Raw genomic sequence first — 18404 nt, 5'->3', positions numbered from 1 at the left:
AACTAAATACTTGAATTTTGGTAGTTCTGTTAATCATGTTTTACACATATTATTTTGTAAATGTGCAATGTGGTTGATATTAAATCATGGTGTCTGGATCTGGATTACTGGTTCAGTCCAAAGCTGGTATCATGTCCACTCCATGGTTAACTGAAAATCAAAAGTAACATAGTTACATCTTCACATAATAATAACATCAGAGACTATATTAGCCCCACATCTCTAGTAAAGCCTCAGGATACCATGACTCCACAATACACTTCAGACAGGGATAACTTGTATCATCAATGGCTTGACTTCAACATTAAACATCAGTGTAATTTTTTTTAACCTGTTCAACTCATCTCAGCACTCACGGGTCATCACTCACTTCACAAGATGCAAAGACCTGCAGGGAGACACCAACAACTAGATCAAGAGTTCAATTAATGCACACCAAAGGCAAAACGTTCAACAATGATTCTCAGAACAGTTATTGCCATCGTCAGTTGTCGCATCAGACGGCACTTCCTATGTTTTCATCACCGAGTCATTGAACACACTAAAAAGAACACAACTGGTACAAACCTTTTTACCATGCTCCCGTCTTTATTCTGGAAATCAGAACCACGTGGTTCGATCATCTTTGAATCTGAAATAACACACTTCATTACTGATCATCAAGCAGCAGCATGAAGGAACACGTGGTTGTTTTCTGCATGTCAGATACTATTTGTTTCCGCATCTTATTTTTCAGACAGGGATAACAAACTCATCATACTTTTGAGAGAATAAAATGAAAGACGCAGATGCTCCGTTTTACCTTTCATCATGGCGACGTTTTCATGCCAGACATATTAGCCTCATTCCAAGTCAGTGAAGACTAGCTAGGAAAAAGCACATGCAACAAATCTGACATGAGATCCATTATCGAAAATGTAAAAATCCAGTGACTATATGAATGTCACAAATTGGGATTTCGTAGGTTAACACTACACTAGCCAACGATTTGAACATGTGCCTAACTTGTCCAAAAGCACCAACTACTTGCATTGGAAACCCTGCACGTGTTCGCCTCGTTTCGGGATTAGCTAGCTGCTAGAAGGCTAGCACATTCATGAGAAATCGTCATCAGACTACCACACACGTAAGTCTCATTAATAACCAAGTTATATTACCTAATCATGGCGGCTCCACTGCAACGAAGACTGTTTTCATGGCTTTATCTGAAAGCTTCATGATGTAGTCGGAGTCTTTCTGCACATACAGTAGCAGCGCGGTACATATAACGAACAACAGCGGGAGACCGTATCCGGAAAGACTAAATCCCCATGTTACGTCATATCCGGCGTAACCGATTATTGGGCGTGGTTAAAAGTGAATACCAAAAGTTCACGCAGCTAAAGCCTTTAAAAAGCACCACTCACTCTTAATCAATGTGGAAAACGATATCAATAATTTCCGATACATCTACAGTGTATGTAGGACAGCTTTGGTACAAGTTGACTTCGTGACTTGCGAAATTTTATTTTTTATTTTGCGCAGTGGGTGGCGCTCTGGCCTCACAACACGGCGGGTCCGGATTCGAGTCCCGCTCTGTGCGGAGTTCGCGTGTTCTCCCGGTGTCAGCGTGGGTTCTCTCTCTGGATGCTGGCCTGCTCCCCGGCAAAAGAATGTACAGTTGGTGGGGTAAAATAATCTGACAAGCGTGGACATTGCCCACAGATCCACCACTAACTCCTGCCACTCGTGACTCAACAATCGGCTTCCACAGGACAGAATGTCACCGAAAAAAACCTGCCAGTCCAAAATGAGGAGGACATCTAACAAAAAAAAGAACCGTAAAAACAATTACAATCCAATAAACTCACAGTTATGTGTACAAGCACAACCATTGTTTTTTAAGTGATCGGAAAATTAAAGATTGTGCAACTTTGATAGTACAGTATAATACTCGGTTTTTGACAGCGAAGTAACCTTAATGAAATTTATGAGTGAAATGTTTGACCATGAGCAATTTGTTAGGTCATGCCAAATAATAAAATGTAATCTTGATGTCACCTTTTACAATGCATAATAATAATAATAATAATAATAATAATAATAATAATAATAATAATAATAATAATAATAATAATAATAATAATAACCAATGGCGCAGTGGGTAGCGCTGTGGCCTCACAACACGGTGGCTCCACGGTGCACTGGCGTCGTGCCCGGAGTGTCCCCCGCCTCACGCCCTATGCCACTGGGATAGGCTCCAGCTCCCCGTGACCCGCTGCGGCGGATATAGCGGTGGTAATATGAAAATGACTGACTGACTGTACAATCTATTATGCTTTCATATTTCAATCCAGAAGGCAAATGAAATGAAATGAAAAATAAAGAATTAGAGTTACATGTGGTTTTGGTAATGCACCAGTTCCAAATGGACTGTATGTATCAGTGATGTGCTGTGAGGTTCATGGCTGGTGAGGAACTGATCTCATCATAATTGGATTTACAAACATACATAGTTAAAGTGTAGTTTATTCACCATTTAATAATCAACAGTGAGAGGGTTATTTTTAAAGTCTCAGATCACAGCAGCGCTGACGTCACACACAGTCGTGGAGCCAGGATGGGAGAGACAGGTAAACAAAGAAAGGTAGATAATGGCAGGTAAACACAAAGGGAAAAGACCGTTGCCGTGATCCTCCATTTCTGACTTCTGTCCATCTTTTCTGTCGGAATTTTAGTGATATGGGCCACAAAAAAACGTATAAGTGAGTCAAGCGAGAGAGAGCAAAAAAAAAAATCACTTTTGCTTTTAGTCTGAATAATACTTTTCATGCAATGATTATAAATAGACAGAGAAGAAGCATGGAGGGAAAGTTCAGTTTAATTCTCGGTTTGATTCTCTGCTAAACTTTATGGTAAAAATTGTAATAAAATTAACCAAAAATAAATAAAAGAATACAGAGAAACAAAGACTAAATGTATTGATACTGACTAATATCCAGTGAAGCGGAGGAAACGGTTCGGAAAATGAAAGAATGAATGAATGAATGCATGAATAAATGGATGGATGGACGGATAGATTAATGAATAATGATATTAAATACACAACACTTCAATGGGAGTGTTTTCTCTCGGCCCTACCCCTCTGTTATTTTTGTCTTTTGTCATAATATTCTATATTGTATTGAGTTTATGAGGTGATGGTGTTGTGTAGTTCTTATAAAGGAAATGAGACTCTAGGCTGTAGTCTTAAAATAGATATAAGTAAGTATCGAAGTTTGAATTTAATGAAAGTTCGAACTGTATTCGAACTGAGAGCACTAGTGAGAACTTAGACTATTCTGCTACCTGTTTTCACCAGACAGGACTCTTGACAGCTGGAAGCAAAGAGGACAGAGTTTGTATGGCGGACAGCCTCGACACTTCCATCACTGCCATTCCCTCTTTTAGTCACTAGGGAGAGACTTCGAACTGTGAAAGCTGCTGTTCTCATCCCGACAGGGTCCCACGGCAGTCCTCACCAGACCGAGTCAGTGCCGCCATCCGCCCACCAGCCCGGACGCGTCGCACTGTCCGTCCGGGATGGAGAAAGACGCCGGTGAACGGGAGCCATCCCGCCAACGGAACGGGGTCGTTGGCGTGCTGTACGGGGAGTTCACCGACATGCTGAACGACAGAGACCGGTACTCGGTGAGCCTGTCGGACAGCGCGTTGACCGTCCAGAGGATCTCCTCGTCACCCGGTCGGACTGAGGTGGTTTTTAACATGACTGACTGTGTCGGCTGCCGCGCTCACAGAGGGCCGGACAGCGCGGACGTCGGCGCTTACTTTACAGCCTATTTCTATCCGCTCAAGAGGCGCTGGATGAGCGCCGGGGTGGCCCGGCAGAAGGTAGAGCAGTGCTTTCGGGTCGCGCTGGTCCAGGACCCGCTTGTCAACTTCCAGGAGGCAGAGAGATGGGCTGGAGCCATCAGAGATGCCTCCGCGCGTCAGGCGCTCCGGAGAGACGGTGAGCACTGGGGTAAACATCCATACCCATCCCGAACGACCAACACGCAACTTTACAGCACAAGTAGACAGGCCTGTGTGTGTAACACACTGACAGGAGTGTGATGAATGTTGAAGGTGAGGAAATAGCAACATAAAGTGCAAAAACAACAAGCGGAGTAAATATAAATTATAAATAAATTCATCTGCAGCACAACACTGACCACAGTTTTGTCAGTAAATGACAGGTTTTTGGGGGTTTTTTGCCTATATGAGTCCTTTATTTTATTTTGAAAGACTTGTCTGATTGTCAACAACATCAGCCAGCATTCACGTATTCATCCTGTGGCGGCTGAGGCTACCCTGCACTTTTAAACAAACTAAAAATACTGTAGAGTCTTATTCAGGGGATGTTGCCTTATCAATGAGCACTGTGGATGCTGGAACATGTAACCCGTCTGATTTTAGTTTCCAAACTTTTTCTTTTACCTTCCCATATTTTTTTTTACAGTATGCATCTCTAATATACTGTACTAAAATATCAGAATACTGTTGAGATTTGACAGTTTAACATTGTGGGCTCATCAAAAAGCCTGATGTTATGCCCCAACAACACTTCACCCTCCTGTTGCCACAAACTGCTTTGACTGAGAGACTGCACACATTCCTCTCAGTAACCTGCTCTACCTGCCACTCAACCTGATCCACCCACATTTACAGCTGTTTATACGGCCCACATGAGAGCAATGACTCTGGATCTGAACTGTAGATTTCACAAACCCACAAAATGGATCATTTAAAGAGAGTCACTCTCATCAGTGTGCAGAATATTTACAGGAGCTTCATTAGTCCTGCTCAGCGAACCCCCACCGAGATTTAATTGTTGATGGGAAAAAACAATCACCATCACAACAAAGCCTGTTTCTCATCTTGTCTTGCAGCAGCTACATCTAATTAGGTCTCATCATGTCCTGCTCTGTTCAAATGCAGACTATCCTCAGGTTCCTTTGTCTTCCAGCCTCATTAGCATCTCTCACCTGAAAGACGGTCAGACCGCCTTATGAGTGATGTTTTTTGCAGCTAATCAGCCCTTCCTGCTCAGTTTGGAGTAAGTATTGATACATTTAGGTGATTGGATAAAACTATTTAGGTTCTGAAATCATTATTTTCTTTGTTTTAAATTGTGAATCAACTCTGCCAAGTCAGGCATTCTCTTTCTGTAGAAATATGTAAAGTAAAGCAGACATGCCTTGCAGAGTGGAAGAAGAGGACGAGGATATTTGGCAGCGATGAATAGGGAATGTTGAATGTCATGTTGGGTGGAGTGTTAGTGTTGCATGATGAGGAATGAGGTCACCCTCCTGGTAGCAGCCTCCAGGTGTACACCACCAATGTGGGAGAGGTGGATGGAGAGGGGGCGGGGGTTGATTTTTTAAAATTCCGTTCATTCATTAAATCCAAATTACAAGATAATCACGTTAACACAATATTTTTGTGGACAACTAACTGTTCTCCAAAATCATCTTTTTGCTTTCGTCTAAACAGGAACTCACATTTAAAAAAAAAAAAAACATATGACATGTATAGGAACATAAGCAAAAAATTTGTGAATTAGACCCACCACTGACTGAACACAAGTTCTCCATTCCACATGGAACATAAGACACCTTTGACACAGCATAGGTTTGTAAAAGTGTCTAAATCATTCATAGGTCTGAAACAGTTAAAATCGATTCTGATTCTTGCTTGACACGTTCTTCCTAAAATGGCTTCTGCACTGCAGTCAGACAAACCTTTAACTTTTCTCTTCCTCCTCAGATAAACTGCCATCTTTGTTTAGCCCAAAAGAAAAAATATAATCTGCCAATCATTTTTGTGATTCTTCTTATATTTCAAATCTATGATGTACACCTGTTTGTTGAAAGTATGACTAAGTGAGAGAAAGATTTTCTCTAAAAGAGAGAGAGAGAGAGAGAGAGAGAGAGAGAGAGAGAGAGAGAGAGAGAGAGAGAGAGAGAGAGAGAGAGAGAGACTGGCACTCTGTGAAGACGAACATCCATCCTCCCTTTGGTCTGCAGCCAGTAGATGTTAATACAAGCTAAACTGGTGGACAGAGGTAACTAGCACCCCCCCCCCTCCACACCCCCCCCCCCTCCACACACACTTTATCAGCCTTCTGACTGGACCCACCAGAGAGCTTCTGCTTGGGAGTTTTTCAAATAGAATGTCCTCACCAACAACTCTTCCCAACCCAGATTTTTGTTTTTCCCACTTTTCATCTTTTTCAGCGACCACATCATTAATGTATGAGCTTGTTTAACATTGCAGATCCGGGCCATCCCATAATATAATACAGCATTTAACAGAATATATTATGTGATATAAATATGTAACGTCGTTGCAACAGAAAACTGCCTCTTGGTAAAGGGTGTATGAATGTCATGGTGATTTGCTAATCCTTAACTGCGTATTTACCCCCTGAGTTAATTGCATGTCATCTCATCTGGCCCTGCAGATGGATAGGTTGGATTAAAAGTGAAATTGAAGTGCAATACTGGTATTTAGACAGATATCACTGTGATTCTAGTATAAAGTATAAATTAATGAATGCCAGCATGTGATGCTAGTTTACATGGAGGTTGGCACTTCAGAAATGTAATTTACTCCGTAGCAGAACGTCTCAGAGGGTTTTTATTCTTAGCGAGGGCTCACTGGAAGGAATGAGCTGTAAATAATGAAGAGCATACACTATGATATAGCCCTGTACACAATAATGTGCTGCCACAATATTTCCCCTGGTTAGAAGCACCAGAAATTGCATGCAATGAGACAGGATGATGGTTACTTGATTTGACTTTCCTTACCAGTCACCACCTGTACTGTTACTGGGTGTATCCTTTCTGCTTGTAGGAGGCCAGAAACAGATTTACATGTATATACTAGGTTTTCCACATTCCTTTGATTCCACTTATGTTTCTGTGATATGAAGCTGATGTGGATTGGTTGGATTTTTCCAATGAGTCTGTGTCTTTGTGTCTGACCCTTAAAATATGCAGAGAGAGGGGGGAGGAAAGAGTCTGCTCAGCTTCCTCTAAGGGCACCTTTTTTCAGCAGCTGCAGGCTCAGGTGTGTGTCTGTTAGTGTGTGTTCTGTGAGGTTCTGTTCCAAGTTGTCCTGTCACCATACGACCTCTAACCCCATCCAGCATCTCGGTCCCTTCGGAACCTTCGTCTTCCATTATGTGTCACACGGCTGTGATGGCCTGTCAACACCCTGCCTCTCCGCCCCCGCCTTCCCTCAGCCTGGTGATGCCTCAGTGGACAGCCATGTTTGTATTCTTTGGACCGTTTCCACTCCTCTCCAGCAGGCACTCACCCAACCTCAGAATGCAACTTGTTTGCAGACACGTCAGTCCAGTCTGGATATAGTTACTGCTAAGCAAGACAGCTTTGAAAGACAGCAGTGAGAAGAAGCATGTTTGTTTCTCCCCCTGAGGGCTTTCTTCAATGTCAAATCTGGGTTTAATAAATCCCACCAGGACTGCAGTATGAGACACTGGAGACACATTGGAACTTTATTTAGTGTTTGCACCAATCAGGGCACACTTGTGACAACAAAGTGATAACTGATCTGCTGTTAGCATCAATACAACAGTCTGTCTACCTACCTACCTACCTACCTACCTACCTACCTACCTACCTACCTACCTACCTACCTACCTACCTACCTACCTACCTACCTACCTACCTACCTACCTACCCACCTACCCACCCATCCATCCATGGGTCCCTCTCCTTCACACACATGTACTCTGTCTTACTGCGGCTAACCTTCATTCCTCTCCTTTCCAGGACAAACCTCCACCTCTCTAGCTTCTCCTCCACCTGTTCCCTGCTCTCACTGCAGATCACAATTTCATCTACAAACATCATAGTCCATGGAGATTCCTGTTTAACCTCGCCTGTCAGCCTGTCCATCACCATAGCGGACAAGAAGGGGCTCAGAGCTGATCCCTGATGCAGTCCCACCTCCACCTTGAACTCCTCTGTCACACCTATTTCTTCCCAGCCATCCCTTGATATCACTAGTTGAATCTTGGTTCCATCTTTCTTTAATATTTACTGAATTATTTAGGTTTATCTATAAAAGTTTGATGTAAAATTAAGAGATTACCTTTTCTTAACCTCTATCCACATATGAATGTATGAAGTATTTATCTGGTCCTGTGAGGAGTGTGGTTTTGTTCTGGTCTTTTGTTTTGATAAAGGGTGTCTAAATTGTAAGCATCTAAAATAGTCTACTTTAGGAAGGTGAAAGGAATTTCTTAAATGTTCGAATTGCTTCCGTTTTTCACTTTCACACAAAGTTGACTTTATTAAGTCACAGACAAGTTTTACATCAGTTAAGTAAAGCATTTGTCAAAGTGACCTTGGGCAAGATACTGAAAGCTTGTTCACCTTGGTGAAGCAAATCATCTCTCCATTACTTTTATGACTTTCAGGGACATAAAGTACAGGAAGACATCCTCATGGGGATTAATAATATGTCACAGAATTACTATTAATAATCTGTATGATCCCGACAGGGAAGTATGTTACCCCTCTCTCCTTGAAGGAAGCTGCTTTGTCACATTAACATTCAGCAACGTCGTAGCTGTACCCTGTCACAGCCGATGGCTTAACTGTTTCCTGCTCTTTTCCCCAGAAGGAATGAACCTGTCCTTAGACATTCCTTCCAATATTTGATCATGCATAACAAAACCATCCTCTATCCTGGCATCCATTCACATCCACTTTTCTCTGTCCATCTCAGGTGTGGTGTATACGGAGGTGCGGCGGCCGTGCAGAGTCATGATACTGGTGAACCCTCACAGCGGTCGCGGCCAGGCTCTCCAGCTCTTCACTGGCCATGTGCAGGCCATGCTCACGGAGGCCGCTGTTCCCTATACACTAGTCATCACAGGTCAGTAGCATCACACAAATATGGTTTAGCTTCTCCTGGAAGAACAGGATTTTACTATGACAGATGAAACAAATATCTATTTTCTGCTGTGCAATGCATTATTTGTGTAGTTTCCTACACAACAACTTCAAGTGCATTAACACACGTCATGCACTCAAGCTCACGTACACCGATCCTTATTAAACTCTTGTCCCATTCTCCCCAGCTGCTCATTCTGTATGAATTGCTAGTGACTTTGGTGACCTTAAACAGTGCCATGTGTTCGTTGCTGCCATCAGAGGCTGTGAACTTTGAGTGACCCCTCTCTGAATGCCAGCGAGCTGCTGGGAAATAGAGAAATGCTTTAATGCCAAAGGTGTAAAAAAAAAAAAAAAAGATGCACAATGCACCAGTTGGCCTCTGGGTTTTAACTTTCACCCACTACCATGCCAACAATTAGCTATTTCTTTCAGCTCAACTGGCATCAGGAGGTTTTCAGGACTATGGCTTTGAGGACAGAGCTTTTGCAAACTGAGGGGGAATCATGTAATCTGAGACTACTTAATGAGTGGAATGATTGTCTCCTCTTGAGTTCTTGTTTGATTGATACTTAGATGGTCATGAGCTGGCTTTTAGTATCACCTTCATCTTTGTAGTGACAGCAGAAAAATGTAATATTCTTCTACTTTCAGAACTTGGCTCTCTGCCACTGGTTAAATGTCAGAAGAACACGGGATGGAAATTTTGATCTTAGTCAAGTGATCCTGGATACAAGCTTCAGGAAATCTCCTGTGAACATATTGTACATAAATAAAATGAACAGCCACAGGTTGGAGCTCTGAGAAGTAAACCCTGTTTAAAGCTGCCAGATGGTCTGTTTGTCACAACTTTGATATTCTTGGAATAATTGTGTCATTGTGAACAGATGTATTGTTTATCGGCATTACTTAATATATTTTATATAATAAGGAAGATGTGTTGCACAATCGTATATTAAATGGCATTTGAGGCTAAATCAGTATTTTTGGTAACCAGCCAAAAAAACAGCCAGAGGGTCACTGAGGGTCTTCAGTGGTCTCATACAGTCAGGGGTAACATGTGACTACGGTTGGTTTAATTGGCAGCACTTTTCCCAGCATGCCTTTCCTTGATGAATGTATCACACAGCCATTGCCCGAGGAAGGACAAGTTCCAGTGAAGGCGCTTCTCGTGCCAGCGTGTAGCTTTTACATAGTGCATGAAGCATCCAGTGCACCAGGATTATCTTTACCCTGCTTGACCTCAGAAGGAGGCAGAGTGGAACGAGGAAAAACTAGCTCTGGAAGAGGAAGAACTGGAGCTAATCTCATTTTTATGGCATATCTACAGTATTTATCTTTAAGGAATGTAACTATCAGACAAAACCCATGCAGCTAAAGGAATAATCCACAGTTTACATGAAACCCCGAGCTGCCCCACCTTCAGGTTTGCAGGTTTAGGTGGGGTGTTGGGCAGTGGCCACACTGAATGAGGAAGTGGCTGGGAAGTAAAGCATCCTGAGCGTCGAGAGGTTTGAAGTGCTGAGTCAGCTGTGCAACGCAGTCTGTCAACACAGCACTGAATCACTGCCTCCAGCCTCCCCAGCACAAGCAAACAAATGGGATGGAGAGAGCGAAAGAGGCCCAGGAGAGTGTGTGTGTGTGTGTGTGTGTGTGTGTGTGTGGGGGGGGGGGGTCTACAGGTAGAGGTTGAGCAAAGTGAAAGGAAAGGAGAGGACGGATGTTTTATTTCAGTTTTGTCCTCAATCAATACGTGAAGCTGAAAAATATTTCCTTCATGATGGCTTTGCATCAATACTTCTGTGCTGTCTGTTCTCCATGTGCTCTCCTTCTCTCTCTGCTCCCTCTTTGTTTTTTTCTCCTTCTCCCTCTCTTAACTGTCTGTCTCTCCCTCTCCCTTTCCCTCTCTCTCTATATTTCCCTCTTTTTCTCTCTTTCTCCAAAGCGGTATCTTTGACACAAACACACATAGAGCATCACTGGTTAAATTGAAAATTGACTAGTGAGTGTGAGATGTTAATAAATAATATCATATATCATTACATATTTATATATTTGTCAGGTGTTTATTTATATTCAGGTTCATTTCAACCACATCGCATAATTTCTATACTTGTTTTGCACCACAGGTGTGAAAGTAAATAACAGACATTAAGTGTCAGTGATAAATCAAACTAATTTGCACTTTGATGAAAAACTCCAAAAAATCAAAATAAAAAATTTATAGTGATTTTCAAGACTATTTAACATTTGTAAACATTTTGGGAAAAAAATGTATTGTATTTATTTTATAATACGTTTTGACTTTATAACTCATCAGTATCCCTCAATTAAATATGTTTTACAAATGAATCGAATACTAAATATCGGGGGAAATGTTTTTGGTAGATTTCCAAAAGGGAAACAGTTTATCTATGAATACCCATAGTCATGGAATTATTCCAAAGCACATAGACAGAGCATCAGGATGATTTTTTGTTATTCAAACATGAGTGAACAGGTATATGCCAAGACAGAGAAGCTTAATACAGTTGTTTTGCCAAAATCGAACAGTTTGTGGTTCGTAGCTGGGTTATGGTTTATTTATGGCTGGTTCAGATATTTTACCAATTCACATTCTGAATATTGAAATTTCCTCACTTTATAATTTGTATTTATAGTTTTAGGACTGTGGACTTTAATGCTGGCAGGAGGAGCCCACAGAGACCCCTCCGGAGGGACCCAGTCAGAGATGCTGGCAATAAAAACTAGGCCGAGGAAACAGCTCAGCCTGCCTTGAGCGCATTAACCAATATTTAGACGCACATACATATACACACTCATACACATTAGTCAGTCGCAGATGTTTGCATTGGGGCTAAGCTGCCTTGGAACTGTTGAGTAGCCACAGGATTGGCTGATGTGAGGTGGGGACACTGAATCTCTTTCTCTCTAATCTCCATGATGCTACGCCGGCCGTAGGCAGCTTGTTCATTTCTCTTCCCTTGACTGTCCTTGTTTTTATTTTGGCTATTTTATTACTCGACTCTTTCAGTCTCTTTATTTTTGTCACCACACAGAGCACCAGAACCACGCAAGGGAGGTGGTGAAGAAGGCCGATTTGTCACAGTGGGACGCCCTGGTGATCATGTCTGGTGACGGGCTGCTGTTTGAGGTGCTTTGACTTTTCCCACAGCCTTTCAAGCATGAATTCAGATCTAAAACACTTGGATAAACACAGTCAAATAAAATGAGATTCGTAACCCATATGATTTCTTTTTATGTGTTTGTTGTCTTAGAATTAAACAAATGATTACATTTATTTTCTTTTAGATTTTGAGTGACGGTCAAAATCTCTCCATTATGGCTGCTATCAGCTTTGTAAACAAACATAATGTCTGTGATGTGATTGGACAGTCAATATGTTTTGGACATCGATAATGCCTTTCCCTTTTTAACAGAAAGCTCCCTCACACCCTGTGAAAACTAATGACAGTGCTTTTATTTTGGCGAGGCTTTCCTGGAGAACATTAAGAACACAAAGCGTATCTTACTTATTTAGGGCTCAACAATTTTTTTTGACACAGTCAATAAATGTAAAAAAGAAACAGTAGTCATTAATATCAGAAGTTATGTTAAGTATTGCACTTTATTTCATATTTTTTTACCCCTTATTTTATGATTTAAGTTTCCCAAAACGGATAAAGATGTGTAATTATATAGACCTTCCCAGCCATGTTACTATTCTTAGAATGTGTCAGAGTTGACTGAAACAAAAAAAATCTGATTTTTTTTCCAAACATGATGCACATATATACTAAAAAATTTTCCCTTGTAGATAAACAAACTTTTTCTAGTTTTTGATGAATGTCATTGTATAAAAATGATCAGCAGATGTTTGGAAAATATTGTCAAATGTTTGAATCTACCATTGTGTAAATGCTTGTCTGATGCATAAATATATAGACCATCACATGACACAGAACCACGTTTTCTCCTGTCTTCTGGTCACACTCAGATGCTGCTTTCTATTTTGAACCGTGGTCTGATTCTGTTGTTGTTTTTGTTCTTGTTCATTAAGGTGATTAATGGTCTAATGGAGCGAGAGGACTGGCAAGAGGCCATCCAGACTCCTCTGGGTATCCTACCAGGTGGCTCAGGCAATGCCCTGGCTGCCTCTGTCCACCACTATTCACAGTGAGTCAGGCCATTAACGAGTCATTTAAATGCATGGACCAGCAGAGAGGAAAGACAAACCTCCCTAAACCTAAAAAAGGAGCAATTTAGCTCATTTCTATGCAATTATTCCAAAGGCTGACTGGGCACATCGTGCCTCAGGAGGGAGGAGATGGAGCGTGCTAGAGCTACTTTGCCGTGCGGCAGAGGTCATTTCAGGCGGCAAATAACTCCCAAAAGAGTGATGTAATGGGTTTAGAACTTGTTTATTATGTGATTATAATGTGTTGTGTGTATGTGGAACCAGTTAATGTAGCACACACACCTATCATCTCCATCTGCTGGTTCTCTGTGGAGACGACCATAAAAGAAAAAGTGGAATCCGTTTGACTTTCCAGGGTTGTCGCTTGTGTTCAGGGCCGTAGCTGAAAATAAAATTTAAAAAATCCTGTGATTCTATTCGACCACTTCTTATACTGGAGCTGTCATTGTCCACACACCATTCTGCCACTCATCATCAGCTTCATCACTGCATGAACTCCTGATTTTGTTTCTTGATGTTTTGTCCTGCTATGGTTACTGACTGCTCTTCTTTCTCTCAGGTCACCTCCAGCATGGAATGAGGAGCTTCTGCTCAGTTGTGGTTTCATCCTCTGCAAAGGTCTGGTCGGTTCCCTGGACCTGGTGTCCATCCACCTGGGCTCCAAGCAGCGCCTCTTCTCCTTTCTCTCCCTGGCCTGGGGATTTGTCGCTGATGTCGACATTGAGAGCGAGAAGTACCGTCACGTTGGAGCGATCCGATTCCTCATGGGCACCCTGGTGCGTCTGGCTTCCCTCAAAGTCTATCAGGGCAGGTTAGCATATCTTCCCGTGAGGGAGGTGGTGGAACTTCCAAAAGGGAGCATCAAGGCAGACCAGCCTCCCTCCACACCTCAGCATCCGTCATTCTGCTCCTCTCTTCCATGTCAGCTGATCCCCAACACTTCTCCCAACCAGAACTCTCGCCACAATCACAACAGCACAAATTCCAACCACAACACCATCAACAATTCTTCCAACAACTCTATCAACACTAAGAGACCTGAGAGCCAGAGTGCACCAGTGGACACTCTGCTTCCTGACCTGGATCAGCCAGTCCCAGAGAGCTGGACAGTGGTGAAGGAGGAGGACTTTGTCTTGGTGCTGGCTATTTACCAGTCCCACCTTGCAGAGAACTTATGGACAGTTCCTGGTGCAATGGCAGATGATGGGATGATTCACCTTTTTTACGTAACTGCAGGGATCTCACGCCCGGCACTCCTGCGTCTTTTCCTGGCTATGGAGAAGGGTGCCCACTTAGCATGTGGCTGCCCCCACCTGGTGTACGAGAAGGTCAAGGCTTTGCGGCTGGAACCCTTCACCCCACAAGGTATGATTACTGTGGATGGAGAAATGGTGGAGTACGGGCCTGTTCAGGCTCAAATCCACCCTGGACTGGCCAAACTCATCTGTGGATGAATTTGGATTATCTTAATCTTTCTGGCTGGAGAGCTTTGTTTGGCTTTTTATTCTCTGAGTCCAGTTCTTTATGTAAGCTATGGGGGGTTTTTTTTACGTGCCAAAGACATTTTATCAGCCTCACGGAAATTCCTCTATTTTTCTACAGAAGCAACTATTTTTATGGACTCCGCTATCTCTCAATGTTGCATTCAGGGTCAGTCATGGATGATCTCGCTGCTGGCTGGTTCCAGCTTAGAAAAAATGGGGAGGGATTTGTGTGTGACTGTGTGCATATTTATGTATGTTTTTGAATATGTGTGTGTGTGTGTGTGTGTGCGTGCGTGTGTGCGATTGTGTGTGAGGAGCTTTGGCACAAAGCAGCATGGTTGTAGTGACTGAGGACTGCACTCTGCTGTCTGACCTCATAAGCATGACACACATGAAGAGAAGCACATTTCCCCATCCTGGGAGACTTGTGGACAGGCCACGCCCCTTGTCTCACTGTACTACACTGGGCTGGAAACCTCCCACTTGGGCTCTGACAGCGCCCCCACCTTCTTAACCCAGCTGAAGAGGAGCTTTCTTTCTCAGAAGACATAAATCCTGTGGGGATTTGATGTAGGAAAATCTTTAATCTTTGCATATCTTACATAAAAAAAGCAATCCTTGATCCAAGCCAGTGAATTTACCCCCTCTTTCCCCTTCGCGTGTGTGTGAAAACATCCCCCAGCTAATCACGCATTAAGTGCTGTTGGTGCGGAAGGAAAGCTAGCCTGTGTGACTTTACACCTCCATCACCAGCCAATCCATTTCACCCCCCCCCCCCCTTCCTCTGCAACCATCATCAAACTGGGGGAGCCACCTCGTCTAATACATAAACACACTCTCACTTTCTTTTACCCATCCCCCCCTCCTTGGAACACACAGACACACGCACACACAGACACACACACAGACACACAGACACACACACACACACACACACACACACACACACACACACACACACACACACACACACACACACACACATTCCCTCACATCTCTGCAGCACTTAGTGAGGGGGGAGGGGCGTGGTCTGCTACTGTGCATCTGATCCCCTCCTGACCAGCCATCAGATGATTGTACTCCCTCTCTCTTTTTCTCCATCATTTGGTTAATGAGCAATCAGCACCTAATGTGTCCTTAACGTTAAGCTTTACTCCTTTAAATGCATCAAAATAGAGATGGACAGTTTTTTTGTTGTTGTTTTTTTTTTAAATCATCATACCAAAGTTTGAAAGTGAGTTTCAGTAACACTTGTCTGGTTGTTTCAGCTCAGTAACACTGAGACAGCAGATCTCACACTGGACCAGTGAGGTGCATATTGAGCGACGTGCAATCAATAGTGAGCAGTAGAGAGTCAAGCAATCTGCTTGGGGCCTTTTTAGTAGCTTTGCTAAGGCTGCACCACAACAGGAGAGAATCTAAGTGTTACCATTATTATCAGTGCCCCCCACACACACACACACATACACACATACATCCTCTCACTTTAGTTTGTTGCACTCTGACCGAATCAGTTACACCCACATATGCAGCAGCTGAATGCCATCACTGTCATCTGTGACCTTAAAAACAAATCAATTTGGTTATAAACGGCTTGTCAGCGGGGCGATGTTCACACTCAAACAAGTGCTAAAAGCAAAATCACCTCTTGTGCTGAAAGGAAAAACAGATTCTTTTGACAGACTAATGAAGCTGAAAGAAATGATGGAAACAAGTTTGTTTGTTTTTTTGCTGAATGCTTCACTGTCACCCTGAGTTCAATAACATTAAGACAGAGACCTAATAACACACTGATGACACACTTTATTGTCCTGTTGCTGTTTGCAGAGCTTTGGAAAAAGGAAGAGAAACATTAACATTAAAGTGTATTCCCTTGATGAAATGAAGAAGTTATGGACTAAATATGAAAATAATTTGGTGTGAAGAGAGGCAGAAAGTTTTTCATTTTTATTCTGTGTTATTTGTATAAGTTCCTGTGAATTGAACTGCTGAAAAAAAAAACACATTTCCTGCTGATAAACTGTTTATTCCATTTGTAATGACTCATCATCATGTTTTACAGTATCGAAAGGACTTCTACTATACTTGAAGCTGACCTCCTCCATCCTCAGTTTTCACTGCAGTGCCGATGTTCTTGCCTTTAACTTGATTTGACAATTTTACACCTTACAGATTCTGTACAGTCATAGTTAAAGCTTCTGTGTTCCATGCAGTCGTCTAGGATTGCTGTATAATCAATGACGCTATCCAGCTTCTTTGAATTGCATCATTCTGCTCTGCAGGATGTCCATGTGCACTCTTCATTACTAAATGTATAACATGCATCTCATAATGGCAGAGATGTGCTATGCAAATGCCTCGTGTGGCTGTTGATATATGGAGTTAGGGGTCCCTCTGCTGGATCGGCTCACACATGGTATTAATGATGTGGAGGGAAAATTACATCCTGGAATATATCCCATTCTCACACAACACAGCCTCCTCAGACTGCATCCTCTTTCCTGCTTCTTATATTTACAGTAATTAATAGATTATATTAGTCTCAGGCACTGTTTCCCTCAAGCCAACCGTGATTAGCAGAGAGCAAACATCCAGTCTAATGTAATTTATCATCAGATTAATGTACCATACTTGATAGTTGCATAGAATTACAGACGCAAATACAAAAAAATTGTTTCAAGATTATGTTCATTTACAGCATCGTAGTGGATGCCCTAATTTAACAGCAGCTTTTTTTCTCTAACACACGTTAATATTCATATTTTTATTAACGTTTTATTAAGTGTATGATTTCAGAAAGGCGATGACCCAGAGTCTGCAAAGCCAGTGATGTTTTGCTTTGTGTTATGCTGTTCCACATTAAACAAAAGTTTGAGGCTGTGACTTGATTGACATATTGGTGATGAATGTTTTGCTCACGGTTTTGTCTTTCAATGTGATAGAAACTGGACTTAATTTCAGTCACTAAGTGGAGCCACATGGTTTAGTTGAATGTGAGTCTGAAACCATTTACCATCGACATTATTTGTGTGCCACGTAATGCAGGTATTCACTTTGACCTAAATGCAAACAGGACATAAAAGTATCTCCAGGAAGTGCCTTTGTCATCACACAAGACAGCAGGAAGATGTTGCATACAGATAAAATAAAAAATGTTCCACTCTCACATTTTAGTGATTGATGAGCATCATTGTGAACTGAGGTCGCTCCAGGGCCTGATCTGTACAGGGTATGATTCTAACACAAACACTGCTCGAGATGGAAGTCTGACATGTGACTGTTTGTGGAAGATAGAATGAATGACTGTTAAGATGTAATATCAATAAGTCTGTAATTAATGACCAGGTATCCCTTATCTCCCTTTATTTACCTTGTAATTCTTTGTTTGTAGATTTTTTTAAAGATCAATAAACATATTCATACCAGAAGAACAAGATCTCTGTATTTGTTTCTCTTACATTGTTTCACTTCATGAGTTTTTAACATGATGATAAGTGATACAATATATTCTGGATTCTAGTGAACATCATTTCTACTAGAATCTGATGGGTTGTTCTATTTTGTTGCTCTCAACAACAAACAAACAAAAAGACAAAGAGAATCCTTGAAGGAGCTAATTATAAGATGAAGTATTTTATGAATGCCCTTGTAAATTTATGAAAACATGAAGATGAGCCTCTAATATATTCTGAGCAGAATGAGATGTATTTTCACCTGTAAGGACCAATTAAAGGTGAAAAATGATCTGGTTTAGGGATGGGAGCTAAAGTTATAATA

The 18404-nt window shown here is 41.9% G+C and overlaps 1 protein-coding gene, 1 long non-coding RNA gene and 2 other non-coding genes across 5 annotated transcripts; 1 reads left to right on the top strand and 3 right to left on the bottom strand.

Moving 5' to 3' along the window:
- Window positions 1–12: 12 nt before the first annotated feature.
- LOC137610280 (uncharacterized) lies at window positions 13–1293 on the bottom strand. Its single transcript, XR_011038445.1, has 5 exons — window positions 1158–1293; window positions 803–866; window positions 568–631; window positions 332–388; window positions 13–150 (listed from the first exon to the last, which is right to left on the bottom strand). It is a non-coding gene; the product is annotated as an uncharacterized lncRNA (long non-coding RNA).
- LOC137610388 (small nucleolar RNA R38) lies at window positions 227–296 on the bottom strand. Its single transcript, XR_011038478.1, has one exon. It is a non-coding gene; the product is annotated as a small nucleolar RNA R38 (small nucleolar RNA).
- On the bottom strand, window positions 462–529 carry LOC137610389 (small nucleolar RNA SNORD49). Its single transcript, XR_011038479.1, has one exon. It is a non-coding gene; the product is annotated as a small nucleolar RNA SNORD49 (small nucleolar RNA).
- A 2235-nt stretch (window positions 1294–3528) lies between the features above and the next one.
- LOC137609727 (sphingosine kinase 1-like) lies at window positions 3529–18046 on the top strand. Of its 2 annotated transcripts, XM_068336962.1 has the most exons (6): window positions 3529–3988; window positions 8779–8928; window positions 12005–12099; window positions 13006–13121; window positions 13703–14508; window positions 16690–18046. In XM_068336962.1, exons 1-6 carry the CDS (start codon window positions 3562–3564, stop codon window positions 16779–16781), a joined length of 1686 nt encoding a protein of 561 aa, XP_068193063.1. In that variant the 5' UTR covers window positions 3529–3561; the 3' UTR covers window positions 16782–18046. The 2 variants fall into 2 exon arrangements, with proteins under 2 accessions (XP_068193063.1, XP_068193064.1); XM_068336963.1 differs by lacking the exon at window positions 16690–18046 and having other exon boundaries at window positions 13703–15436.
- The last annotated feature ends 358 nt before the right edge of the window (window positions 18047–18404 follow it).

This window comes from Antennarius striatus, chromosome 16, assembly GCF_040054535.1.
Source record: "Antennarius striatus isolate MH-2024 chromosome 16, ASM4005453v1, whole genome shotgun sequence".
Classification (NCBI taxonomy): Eukaryota; Metazoa; Chordata; class Actinopteri; order Lophiiformes; family Antennariidae; genus Antennarius; species Antennarius striatus.
This window is presented reverse-complemented; position numbering and strand designations above follow the sequence as displayed.